The sequence below is a fragment of the Schistocerca serialis genome, chromosome 6, assembly GCF_023864345.2.
Source record: "Schistocerca serialis cubense isolate TAMUIC-IGC-003099 chromosome 6, iqSchSeri2.2, whole genome shotgun sequence".
NCBI classification, from domain to species: domain Eukaryota; kingdom Metazoa; phylum Arthropoda; class Insecta; order Orthoptera; family Acrididae; genus Schistocerca; species Schistocerca serialis.
In genome coordinates this window covers 426,471,731-426,484,284 of record NC_064643.1, presented here as the reverse complement: position 1 = coordinate 426,484,284, position 12,554 = coordinate 426,471,731, and the positions used below count along the sequence as shown (strand labels likewise).

At 44.1% G+C, this 12,554-nt stretch overlaps 1 protein-coding gene across 1 annotated transcript in view; it reads right to left on the bottom strand.

Moving 5' to 3' along the window:
• Nucleotides 1-12,554, bottom strand: part of LOC126484902 (zinc finger X-linked protein ZXDB-like) — a 40,432-nt gene that overhangs the window by 17,977 nt on the left and 9,901 nt on the right. Inside the window, exons 2-3 of the mRNA XM_050108502.1 lie at nt 5,993-6,166; nt 1,657-1,989 (exon numbers count right to left, since the gene is read on the bottom strand). Of these exons, the coding sequence (XP_049964459.1) occupies nt 1,657-1,989; nt 5,993-6,166 (507 nt within the window). The remainder of the gene's footprint in view (nt 1-1,656; nt 1,990-5,992; nt 6,167-12,554) is intronic.

Sequence of the window (12,554 nt, the reverse complement as noted above, 5' to 3'; positions counted from 1 at the left end):
GACTACACAGAAAGAAAGATCCTTTATCATTTAGCTACAATATAGCAGGTCAGCAACTGAAGCAGTTAATTCCATAAATTATCTGGGAGTAGGAATTAGGAGTGATTTAAAATGGAATGATCATATAAAGTTGATACTCGGTAAAGCAGATGCCAGACTGAGATTCATTGGAAGAGTCGTAAGGAAATGCAATCCGCAAACAAAGGAAGTAGGTTACAGTACACTTGTTCGCCCACTGCTTGAATATTGCTCACCAGTGTGGGATCCGTACCAGATAGGGTTGATTGAGGAGATAGAGAAGATCCAACGGAGAGCAGCGCGCTTCGTTACAGGATCATTTAGCAATCGCGAAAGCGTTACGGAGATGATAGGTAAACTCCAGTGGAAGACGTTGCAGGAGAGACGCTCAGTAGCTCGGTACGGGCTTTTGTTGAAGTTTCGAGAACATGTCTTCACCGAGGAGTCAAACAGTATATTGCTCCCTCCCACGTATATCTCGCGAACAGACCATGAGGATAAAACCAGAGAGATTGGAGCCCACACAGAGGCATACCGACAATCTTTCTTTTCACGAACAATACGAGACTGGAATAGAAGGGAGAACAGATAGAGGTACTCAATGTACCCTCGGCCACACACCGCCAGGTGGCTTGCGGAGTATGGATGTAGATGTAGGTGGATGTAGATACACATAACAGAGACTTTAGTCATTCGTGATATACTCTCCTCCATTATTAACAAGTCTGCCGACGCTTGGGATTCCGCAGCAGTCCGGAAAGCAAATTTCAACGTTGATGTTTACACCTTGGGCAAGTAATTCGTAGTACACCAAACCGTAGCTCTCCCACCAGACGCATAACATTATCTGTTGCGAATCCACGCAGGTCGTGTGCGGGTAGTTGCTACTTTGCGTGGACTCAACCATTGCTTTCTTTTCCTCATGTTAGCATAAAGACACCACACTATACAGTAGATGATGGGTATTGTTCCCGAGCCAACTGATGCCGACGAAGCAGAGATGCACATGTAGGCACCTACTGATTTTTGTGTTTTTGTCTTACTGCACGCGGTAACCATGCACACGATTTTTGAATCTTCACCATTTCATGCAAATATTGCACAACGGTGGGATGATCACAGTTCATCACATGTACCAGTTCTTCATACACTGACATGTGTCATTGTAGATTAATGCGTTTAAATGATCTTCATCACACCCTGAAAGTCCATCTGAATGTGGAGAGTCATTAATGTCAAAACGACCCTCCTTAAAACGAGGAACCGTTTTCTAGTCGTGCCCTGTCCAGTGCCGTTATCCATATACAAGGCGGAAATGTTTATGGCTGCTTCCGCTGCTGTGATACCTCTGTTGAGATCAAACAGAGGAATATTCCGGCAATGTTCCTATTTTACCACTAGGCGCTCAATTTTCCAGCGCAACGTCCTCAGCTCCTCTGTGTCTCCAAATGACGACAACATGTAGACTTGAATATCAACACTGAATTACAGACAAATGGACAGACAGCCACCAGAATACCAACATCCAAACAAAAACGCTACGAACTTGTGCAGCAATCTAATAATTTGGCACTCCACTGCAGGAGAGGGAGTAAACAATGGCACTTACAATGACTGGCAGCGGCCAGTAAAGCATACCATGCGCAGGTCGTCGGTGTGAGGCGCGGACTGCGTAGCCTCGCCGATAGGGGGTGTCTGCAGGGCGGCGGGGCTGGCGTCGGCCGGTGGCTTTGGCGTCGCCTCGGCGTCGTCGGCGGCGGCGGCAGCGCAGACGCGCAGCGCGGCCGACTGCAAGAGGCGCACGCCCAGCGCCGCCGCCGTGTCGAGGAAGCGCGGCAGCTCGCCGGTCGGCACGTGCGTGCGGCCGCGGTACATGAGCTCCAGCAGCCGGCGCATGTCCTCGGCCTCGACGCCGTGCAGCACCACCGTCACCGGCTCGCTGCCGCAGCTCGGCTGCTCCAGCAGCACACGCTGCAACACAAGGCCAGCCCTCACCCCACCTCACCTCACCTCACCTCAGTACACCTTATCTCACAGCCACGCACCGTCCCCGAGCTACCTCTTGTCTCGCCGCGGCAGTCGCTCAGCATCATTCGAAACGGGTCGAACCGTTGTATATTTCGGCTGGACCACAAGGTCAAGGAGTGTCCCGAATCACCGCCTCTCCTTTCTGTGGACCCTGTTACGTAATACTGTACGTGATTTAGAACCTACACCCGCCTTCCGCTCAGCCAACTGATCTGCAGTGAGACGCTGTTCCTGTAAATAAGCAGCAAAGTCTGATACTTTGATAGAATGGAATTATATTTTCATGGAGACATACGACTCTCAACTTTATCTTCGTTCAGGATAGAAGCAGAAATAATGAATTAAATTTTATGCCAATATAGAGATTTGAACCATGTCCCTGCTTACTAGACAGCTGTGATAACCACTACACCACAGTGGCACTCCAGTTCAGACACATATCGTTGTCCAGTGCTCTCCCTATAAACTCATATCCTGGCCTTGGCACAAATTTTGATTCATTACTTCAGCTTCTATCCTTATCGAGGATAAAGCGAGATTCAGATGTATCCAAAAAAATATAATTCTATCATGTCAATATATCACTTACGCTTGAGCTACGGACAGGATTTCCCCATTACGTACAGTGCTGTTGTACTATTCCAGTAGCGGAGAGCCTCGGCAGTGCTGACAATTTAAAAAAGGGGAAATGGGCTGCAGGTGTGAACTGAAGTTAGTGTTATGGAGGGCACTCGACTAAGCAAGTCCGTGCAGCTATCTGAGTCATAATGCAACGGTGGTGTAGCGCTTAGCCCGCCTCCAAGCAAACGGGAGACCTGCATTCAAGGCCCGGCGTTTTCACGAGTTTTAATACAATACTTCTGCTTCTATCCTTATAGAAAATCTGATAAGTTCGTATTTGCGTTCACGGTGGTTACAATTAAACCTTCTGCACTTGAGAGAGCCCTCACGAGAAACAAGTGATTTTAGGACAACGAAATTTCAGGAAACAATCTCTAAGGGAAATAAAAGGTAAACCATTCGAAGAGAAACATTTTAATTTCCGCATAAGAGGGTAACATATACTAATTGCGTACCAAATTTACGTTCCAGGTTACAAACACCTCTCAGTCTGACGACCATGCGCATCCACGACAGCCTGGAACAGCACTGGAGATTAGTATGCTGGTGCACGAAACAACGCGGACCATGGAATTTTCAGGTATCATGACACAGCTCTTTCACTGCTTGAAAATCGCGCTTTACGTCCTTCATTGTCAGCCATGGCAACAGTAACATATAAATCAATATGTGGTGGAGCTCGCCTACGGCCTATCCCAGGAACAATTTTCAAATCGCCCGTTAACCCGAACTTCCGCATCATGTTCAAATGGCTCTGAGCACTATGGGACTTAACATCTAAGGTCATCAGTCCCCTAGAACTTAGAACTTCTTAAACCTGACTAACCTAAAGACATCACACAACACCCAGCCATCACGAGGCAGAGAAAATCCCTGACCCCGCCGGGAATCGAACCCGGGAACCCGGGCGTGGGAAGCGAGAACGCTACCGCACGGCCACGAGATGCGGGCCGCATCATGTTCCTCAACCCCTGTGCGGAAAGAGGACCCCTTAGTATTCCTTAACTCGGGAAAGCAGTAGCAATATTGCTGTTCTTGCAACGTGAGCTTTCACGGTCAGTACTAACTTCGCTTGAAACTTCCGTCTTAATAAGCCTAGGTCGATGAATATAACTTTCTCCTAACATTTCCTATCCGACTGTAGGAGACATCTTCAGAAGTCAAGCGGCAACTGTAACCAGGACTCGAGGAAGCGCCCAGTATATGGCTAGTGTAGAGAGCACAACGAGCCATCACATGTCGTCGGCTATGCGATTATTTCTGTTAATGCCATCATCGAGTACTGAATGTAATCAATCGTCATTCTTACTTTCAATCGACAATGTGGGCATTACCAGAGGTAATATCATAGCCGACGCATGTAATTTCCTTTGGTGCCCTCTACACTACCCATAAATTCGGCGTTCCTTTGAGTCCTAGTTGCAGTTTCTGCTCTACCTCTGAAGATGTCTCCTTCACTCGGAGACGAAACGTTAGGAGAAATTCTATACATTAACCACGATCTTTATGGCCGGAAGTATCAAGTGAAATATTGCTGTTGTTTTGATAAAACAGCTTTTCGAGTAAAGCCCTGCTGACCTTGTCCAGACCCAATTTCACTGTCTGCAACTGTAATGCACACTGATCCTCTCATTTCAGCCCTAAGTCGCCGTACCAGTATTGGCATCCAACGGCAGGTACTGCAACGCACAGACCTATCCTGTTGATTTCCAAAAGGGCAAATAGTTTTCTGTCTATATTGGGTCAAACAGTGAAAGTTTAATTACGACCACCCTATAGCTTGGCTAACCTGGCGGCGATACTTTGACTTGAGTCCATGGGCACGTCACGAGAGAGCAGTGTTTCTAGATGAGCGTTCTCGAGACACCACGCAAGCGCGAAAGACAGCGAAGAGAAGGGACATTTGGATCAGGTGGCCTGCAGCCACGAGACGAGTACATGAGGGTTGTCCAGGACAGAGACGAGTGCTACCGTATAAGGGCGACAAGTTTTCTTGTCTGGAAGTGTCTATGTGATAGTTAACTCACATCAACACGTCGGTTCCTCACTGTCATTTATTTGTTTGTCTAGAGCATTTCCATTAAGAAAGCTGCTTCTAGTACCACTACGAAAGTACTTCACCCAGACGGACCATTGTGGCCATTATCATAATTCAAAGGAAGTTAATGGTGAGCTCGTGTCAGCCTTGATATTAGTGGGGGACGGGGGTAACGTGAGGGGGGGGGGGGGGGGGAATCAGTAGACAGAGGAGTAATTATGGTGCGATTCAGTGTTGACTCTAGTGGAAGTTAAAATTTGCAAAATGGGTGCTAGTGGTAACTCGTGAGTACATTATTTCTAGTAACCAGTAACTGTAACTACTCCACTCACGTTTGGAGGGTGTATTAGTCCTCAATGTGCACTTCCCCTATTCAAAATGATGCATACTGTGATTTAGTAGAGTTATTGTGGCGAAGCAGCAGAAAGGCAATTCCACGAATTTGAAATTCTGCGTTCATGGTAGCTGGCGATTCCACGACACATGTTACAGATGGGGACGGGGAGATCTTCATATCTCAAGAACAGCAACAGAGTAAATGATGCTATCGATCCGTTCTCTGACGAGCTACTGTGTATCTCAGAGCACCATAATTACGTAATTTTCTCTGTCTGGCAAGCAGTCGTAGGGGACTTGAGAACGATTGATTGCAACCTGTGTGTATGGTACAACTGTATGAGTGTGACGTCCTAACAGACAATTTTATAAAACAAAATTATAAGCAGCTAATAAGGCAAAATGAAACAAATGTGGACATAACCAGATAAAGTTATTTGAAGAAATATTATGTGCCCCACAGCCAGTAATCATTTAATTCGGTCTTGAAGAAACTGAAATAACTGTTGATGATTTGTGTGATCGAGATATGCTAGTTCATTAAGGAGTTATTTCAGCGGTAGATTACGTGTATCAAACAATTTGTCAGTGATGAGCAGAGTGTAAAAGCTATTAAAGTTCAAATCATGGGAACAGTTTCCTATTCAACAAAAGCTGAATTTTGTAAATTCCCTGGGTAATTTGACGCTCCCAGAATCACTGCCGCTTCCTGTTAAATTCTGGATTTTACCGAATAAAATATTGTGGCGACGCCATCAACTGTACAGTACGGAATATGGCCTTCATGTTCTCTGGAAACAATTAGGAGCTGACAAGTATAAATACGAAATGACGTTTTACAGTCCCCAGGTGTCACCCCAATACGGAGACGAATGTTTTAAGGGCTGTCTGTGGCTGTCTGTACACACGTCCACGTAATGGAGCCTCTTCGAGTTTGTTACGGTGGCTCACCTCTAGGTAGGCACTGCAGGCAGACAGTATGACTCGATGTGCCTTGAAGCGGCGTCCAGGACACCACACCGTCACGTCCACGAAGGCCTCTCCAGAGAAGTAGCGGAACAGGTGCGACAGTACCACGGTCTCGTGTTTATCCCAGCTTACCAACAGCATCTTGCCATAGGACATCTGAAACAAGTACATTTGCTCTCCATGAGACAATATATGGACAGTTATACGGTGATAGATAGATTCAAGCTCTTTACACTTCTTACAAAGAACTGCAAGAGACAGGCAGGGGTTTGGGTCATCACAGTAGTCCCTGCAAGACAACACTGTACGAAAATCTGTCCGTATCCAGAGCACCAATTAATTTTTCGCAAACTTGTAACAGTATAATCACCACTCTAAGCACCATACACACAGCGATAACATCTAATAGGCTGACAGTTACCAACGCACTTATAGCACAGCTGAGTTTCATTTGCTGAAAAGTTCCAGTTTAGTACACAGACAGTCCGAAATCATGACTACTTTCACGTTAATTGGCCAACAACTCATAGTAATAGATAGGTTTCATCCGGATGTCAGTGGCAGTTTCTACGTAGGAAACTGACAAGACAACGTTTTCCTGGTAATTTATGCGCCGTTGTCGCCAAATGACAATTTAGGAGCGTTAAAACAAGAGAAAATATTTGACAAAGAAATCACAAATGATGCTAACGATGCTTTAATATTGAAGTTGAAGTATAAAACAGTGTCTATATATATAATGATGTACCAATGAGACAAAAAATTTCTGCAAGAAACTAACCACGAATATTCATATTAGAACACACGTAAACAATCTTCAGAGCAAAATAAGCCATTCAGAAACTTGGTACTCAACATAATAAAATCAGCCGTAAAAAACTGTTCTACTATCGATATTATAATGATCAATACAAATTTCCGACATAAAAGTGTTATTGATTAGCATATAGAGCTGCTGAGGACCCATGTACATATTTTATTGATACTCCTTTCGTTAAGATTATGTGAAAAATAATTACAAAAAGTTTTGAATGTACGAAACAGAATTCAGTTGTTATGGGTTAGTCCCCAAGTGATTTTCATTTATGGTCTTTAATGTTAGAAGGCAGAGTCGAACCTGGTGTTCACCAGAAGGAAAAATATATTACTGAAAACGAGCATTCTTTAATGTCTTCGAAAGACTTTACTTGTTTAATGCATCATTTCATAGATTTCATATTATGAAGGATATTTGTAATGCTTGTTCTGTAATACAAGCCGCATGATATGATGTATTAATGTCAATTTTACCTAATACTTTTGCCTACGATTTTACGCGTGTACTATCAATGTACAAATAAGCCTTTGGCTTTGACTGCGGCCTTCGAACCATGGATTGTGTTTGTGCCTGGTGGTGGTCAATGTAATGTTGTGTATTGTTTATTCGTTGCATAACTGGAATTGGTTACCGAAGGTTACGTACATAATGTAAATAGAAAAGACAAAACTTTTTGTGTCATTCACCTTATTTTATTTTATTTATTGGCACAGTATGTGAATAATGTATAAGAAAAAAAGAAATTTGATAGTTTAGCATTGACTTACTGCGTGTCATGTCATAACCATTGTATTATTATTCCAAGGGATAGGTTGACAATGTTTTACCTTGCAATGACAACACAGGGTTTATTACGAGACGGAGCGGCAATAGTCCACTCCTGAATTTACGTGTTTAATTTAGATGTTAGGTGACGTTTATATAAAAATGCTAACATTTCTTTTGATGTAAAACAGGAATTTCCTATGACATATAAACATTATCAATGAAAGTGCAGCACGTGCGGGTGCAGCAGCGTCATAGCAAACTAACAGGCACCCATATGCGTATTCACATATGTATGTGAGAGACAGCTACCAAGGTGTCTGGTGACTTCTAAACATCATATTTCTCATCTAGCTTGTGCCGTTGAAGTGAAACAGTAGACACAGGCTGTCATATGAATGAGCGTATTTGTTTGCTCACAGTCTGACTTCCTTGTGTGATAAGCAGTTCATACGTATTGGTATCATATTGTGCAACTAGTTGCAGTAAATAACAAAGTATGTCTGTAATCATGAAGCATCTGCAAAACAGTCATGCATACTGTCTGTAAATATTTTATGTAAGATATTTAATTTGTAATTTTAGGTGTGTGGTTTGAGAATGGGCGAATCAGCTCGAAACCGTTAACCAGTGCAGCAACAAAATATATGTTCATACAAAATGAGACGAACAAAAATACAAATTTATCAAATTTTTCTCAGTGCCAGGAAGGACTTTTCCCAGCTGTTTCACGTGGTTCTGTTAACGTACTGCGTGTTCTACTCGAGTGAGGGAGAGACTATATAGAACGAAAAAGCCATTAAAACAACCATCTCAACTTTTCTCTACTTATATTAATCAAATCTCGAAACTTTTTGTACTAACGGGCAGTTGTAGCTAGCTAACTGCAAAAACATGAAGCAGTATTACATCTACAATTCTCAGCAAGGATATGTAATGATGATTAGCTAAAGAATCAAAAACAAAACATTTTCAAGACACTTAAGAGAATGTGGGAGGTAGTTCAAAGCTTATAGAATGAAAGGAACTAAACAAATAATGAAATCAGCGGATTTGCACCTAACATAAAGGTAACGTACTGATGAAACTGCTAAATAAAACAGGGATATGTGAACAGTTAAAGCTGAGTTCGGATTAATTTTGTAACTGAGGGTCGGTTACACTGGCAAATTTTTGAACAGACTAGTTGTTAGCCTTTGTGAGTCACATCTAATGTCTGCTAGTATGTACAGCGCCAATCTATTGCGCTATTTCATAATGGGATTAATACAAGCAAAACGACTTCAACAAATTGACGTAGGCACGATTGTAGAACTTTCTCCTTCCAAAAGGTATAATGATTTTACGTTGTTGACGATAAAACAGAACCAAAAGAGTAATTCAATGGTTTTCGTATTATAATCTCAAATAATTTCCGTTATGAAGAAGAGTGGTCTCTCAGATTTTTTCGGTGTGACTGGTTAATGGTACGTTTCTGGCATACGAAGGAACTGTTTATTACAAAAGTAATGGTGAACCAAATATACCTCCAGTGTTCACGACTGTAATAATAGTGAGGGAATGATAACAAAAACACCCTCTAATGTTGAAGAGTGTGACAAAGTATAATAACAGAGCGCCTCGGTATACATAACCCAGTTAACGTCTGTAAAAGTTTGAATTCAGAACAGATCAGCGTATTTATTCGGAAGTAGGACTGGAGATATATTTGAGGGCTGTAACTCGTCCTATTGGTGTGCTCCCAGCTTCAGGCAGTTTTGGCTTCGGTCACACAGCTTGAGGCTGTTGCCAATGGGCATCACTGTGGGGTTCCGTACCCACGCAACCCCCGATCGGACTACGACTGTGGTTGCCCAGGATACTGCCCGCATTGAGGCTGATCCCTCACATGTGGTAGAGTGGGAGGTCGTCTCAAGGTGTGGCAGGGGGCGAAAGATATTTCCGGAGGGCTGAACGGAAGGCCTCTCCAGTTTGTCTGACGAACCGGTTTCAGGCTCTGTCTCAGGCTGATACTGATCTTCAGCCTGACATGGCTGCTTGTCCTGTTCCAGAGGTTGCCCCTCAGTCTGCAAGATCCGGGCGGTCGCCGAGGGTGGGCTTACTGGTAGTTGGGAGCTGCAACGTCAGGTGCGTAATGGGGTCCCTTAGGGATATGGCAGCAAGAGAGGGGAAGAAAACCAATGTGCACTCCGTGTGCATACCGGGGGGAGTCATTCCAGATGTGGAAAGGGTCCTTCTGGATGCCATGACGGGTACAGGGTGCACCCATCTGCAGGTGGTCGCTCATGTCGGCACCAATGATGTGTGCCGCTATGGATCCGAGGAAATCCTCTCTGGCTTCCGGCGGCTATCTGATTTGGTGAAGACTGCCAGTCTCGCTAGCAGGATGAAAGCAGAGCTCACCATCTGCAGCATCGTCGACAGGACTGACTGCGGACCTTTGGTACAGAGCCGAGTGGAGGGTCTGAATCAGAGGCTGAGACGGTTCTGCGACCGTGTGGGCCGCAGATTCCTCGACTTGCGCCATAGGGTGGTGGGGTTTCGGGTTCCGCTGGATAGGTCAGGAGTCCACTACACGCAACAAGCGGCTACACGGGTAGCAGGGGTTGTGTGGCGTGGGCTGGGCGGTTTTATAGGTTAGATGGCCTTGGGCAAGTACAGAAAGGGCAACAGCCTCAACGGGTGCAGGGCGAAGTCAGGACATTTGGGGACCTAGCAGTAATCGGTATTGTAATTGTAAACTGTCGAAGCTGCGTTGGTAAAGTACCGGAACTTCAAGCGCTGATAGTAAGCACCGAAGCCGAAATCGTTATAGGTACAGAAAGCTGGTTGAAGCCAGAGATAAATTCTGCCGAAATTTTTACAAAGGTATAGACGGTGTTTAGAAAGGATAGATTGCATGCAACCGGTGGTGGAGTGTTCGTCGCTGTTAGTAGTAGTTTATCCTGTAGTGAAATAGAAGTGGATAGTTCCTGTGAATTTTATGGGTGGAGGTTACACTCAACAACCGAGCTAGGTTAATAATTGGCTCCTTTTACCGACCTCCCGACTCAGCAGCATTAGTGGCAGAACAACTGAGAGAAAATTTGGAATACATTTCATATAAATTTTCTCAGCATGTTATAGTCTTAGGTGGAGATTTCAATTTACCAGATATAGACTGGGACACTCAGATGTTTAGGACGGGTGGTAGGGACAGAGCATCGAGTGACATTATACTGAGTGCACTATCCGAAAATTACCTCGAGGAATTAAACAGAGAACCGACTCCTGGAGATAACATCTAGGACCTACTGATAACAAACAGACCCGAACATTTCGACTCTGTATGTACAGAACAGGGAATCAGTGATCATAAGGCCGTTGCAGCATCCCTGAATATGGAAGTTAGTAGGAATATAAAAAAAGGGAGGAAGGTTTATCTGTTTAGCAAGAGTAATAGAAGGCAGATTTCAGACTACCTAACAGATCAAAACGAAAATTTCTGTTCCGACACTGACAATGTTGAGTGTTTATGGAAAAAGTTCAAGGCAATCGTAAAATGCGTTTTAGACCGGTACGTGCCGAGTAAAACTGTGAGGGACGGGAAAAACCCACCGTGGTACAACAGCAAAGTTAGGAAACTACTGCGAAAGCAAAGAGAGCTTCACTCTAAGTTTAAACGCAGCCAAAACCTCTCAGACAAACAGAAGCTAAACGTTGTCAAAGTTAGCGTAAGGAGGGCTATGCGTGAAGCGTTCAGTGAATTCGAAAGTAAAATTCTATGTACCGACTTGACAGAAAATCCTAGGAAGTTCTGGTCTTACGTTAAATCAGTAAGTGGCTCGAAACAGCATATCCAGACACTCCGGGATGATGATGGCATTGAAACAGAGGATGACACGCGTAAAGCTGAAATACTAAACACCTTTTTCCAAAGCTGTTTCACAGAGGAAGACCGCACCGCAGTTCCTTCTCTAAATCCTCGCACAAACGAAAAAATGGCTGACATCGAAATAAGTGTCCAAGGAATAGAAAAGCAACTGTAATCACTCAACAGAGGAAAGTCCACTGGACCTGACGGGATACCAATTCGATTCTACACAGCGTACGCGAAAGAACTTGCCCCCCTTCTAACAGCCGTGTACCGCAAGTCTCTAGAGGAACGGAAGGTTCCAAATGATTGGAAAAGAGCACAGGTAGTCCCAGTCTTCAAGAAGGGTCGTCGAGCAGATGCGCAAAACTATAGACCTATCTCTCTGACGTCGATCTGTTGTAGAATTTTAGAACATGTTTTTTGCTCGAGTATCATGTCGTTTTTGGAAACCCAGAATCTACTATGTAGGAATCAACATGGATTCCGGAAACAGCGATCGTGTGAGACCCAATTCGCTTTATTTGTTCATGAGACCCAGAAAATATTAGATACAGGCTCCCAGGTAGATGCTATTTTTCTTGACTTCTGGAAGGCGTTCGATACAGTTCCGCACTGTCGCCTGATAAACAAAGTAAGAGCCTCCGGAATATCAGACCAGCTGTGTGGCTGGATTGAAGAGTTTTTAGCAAACCGAACACAGCATGTTGTTATCAATGGAGAGACGTCTACAGACGTTAAAGTAACCTCTGGCGTGCCACAGGGGAGTGTTATGGGACCATTGCTTTTCACAATACGTATAAATGACCTAGTAGATAGTGTCGGAAGTTCCATGCGGCTTTTCGCGGATGATGCTGTATTATACTGAGAAGTTGCAGCATTAGAAAATTGTAGCGAAATGCAGGAAGATCTGCAGCGGATAGGCACTTGGTGCAGGGAGTGGCAACTGACCCTTAACATAGACAAATGTAATATATTGCGAATACATAGAAAGAAGGATCCTTTGTTATATGATTATATGATAGCGGAACAAACACTGGTAGCAGTTACTTCTGTAAAATATCTGGGAGTATGCGTGCGGAACGATTTGAAGTGGAACGATCATATAA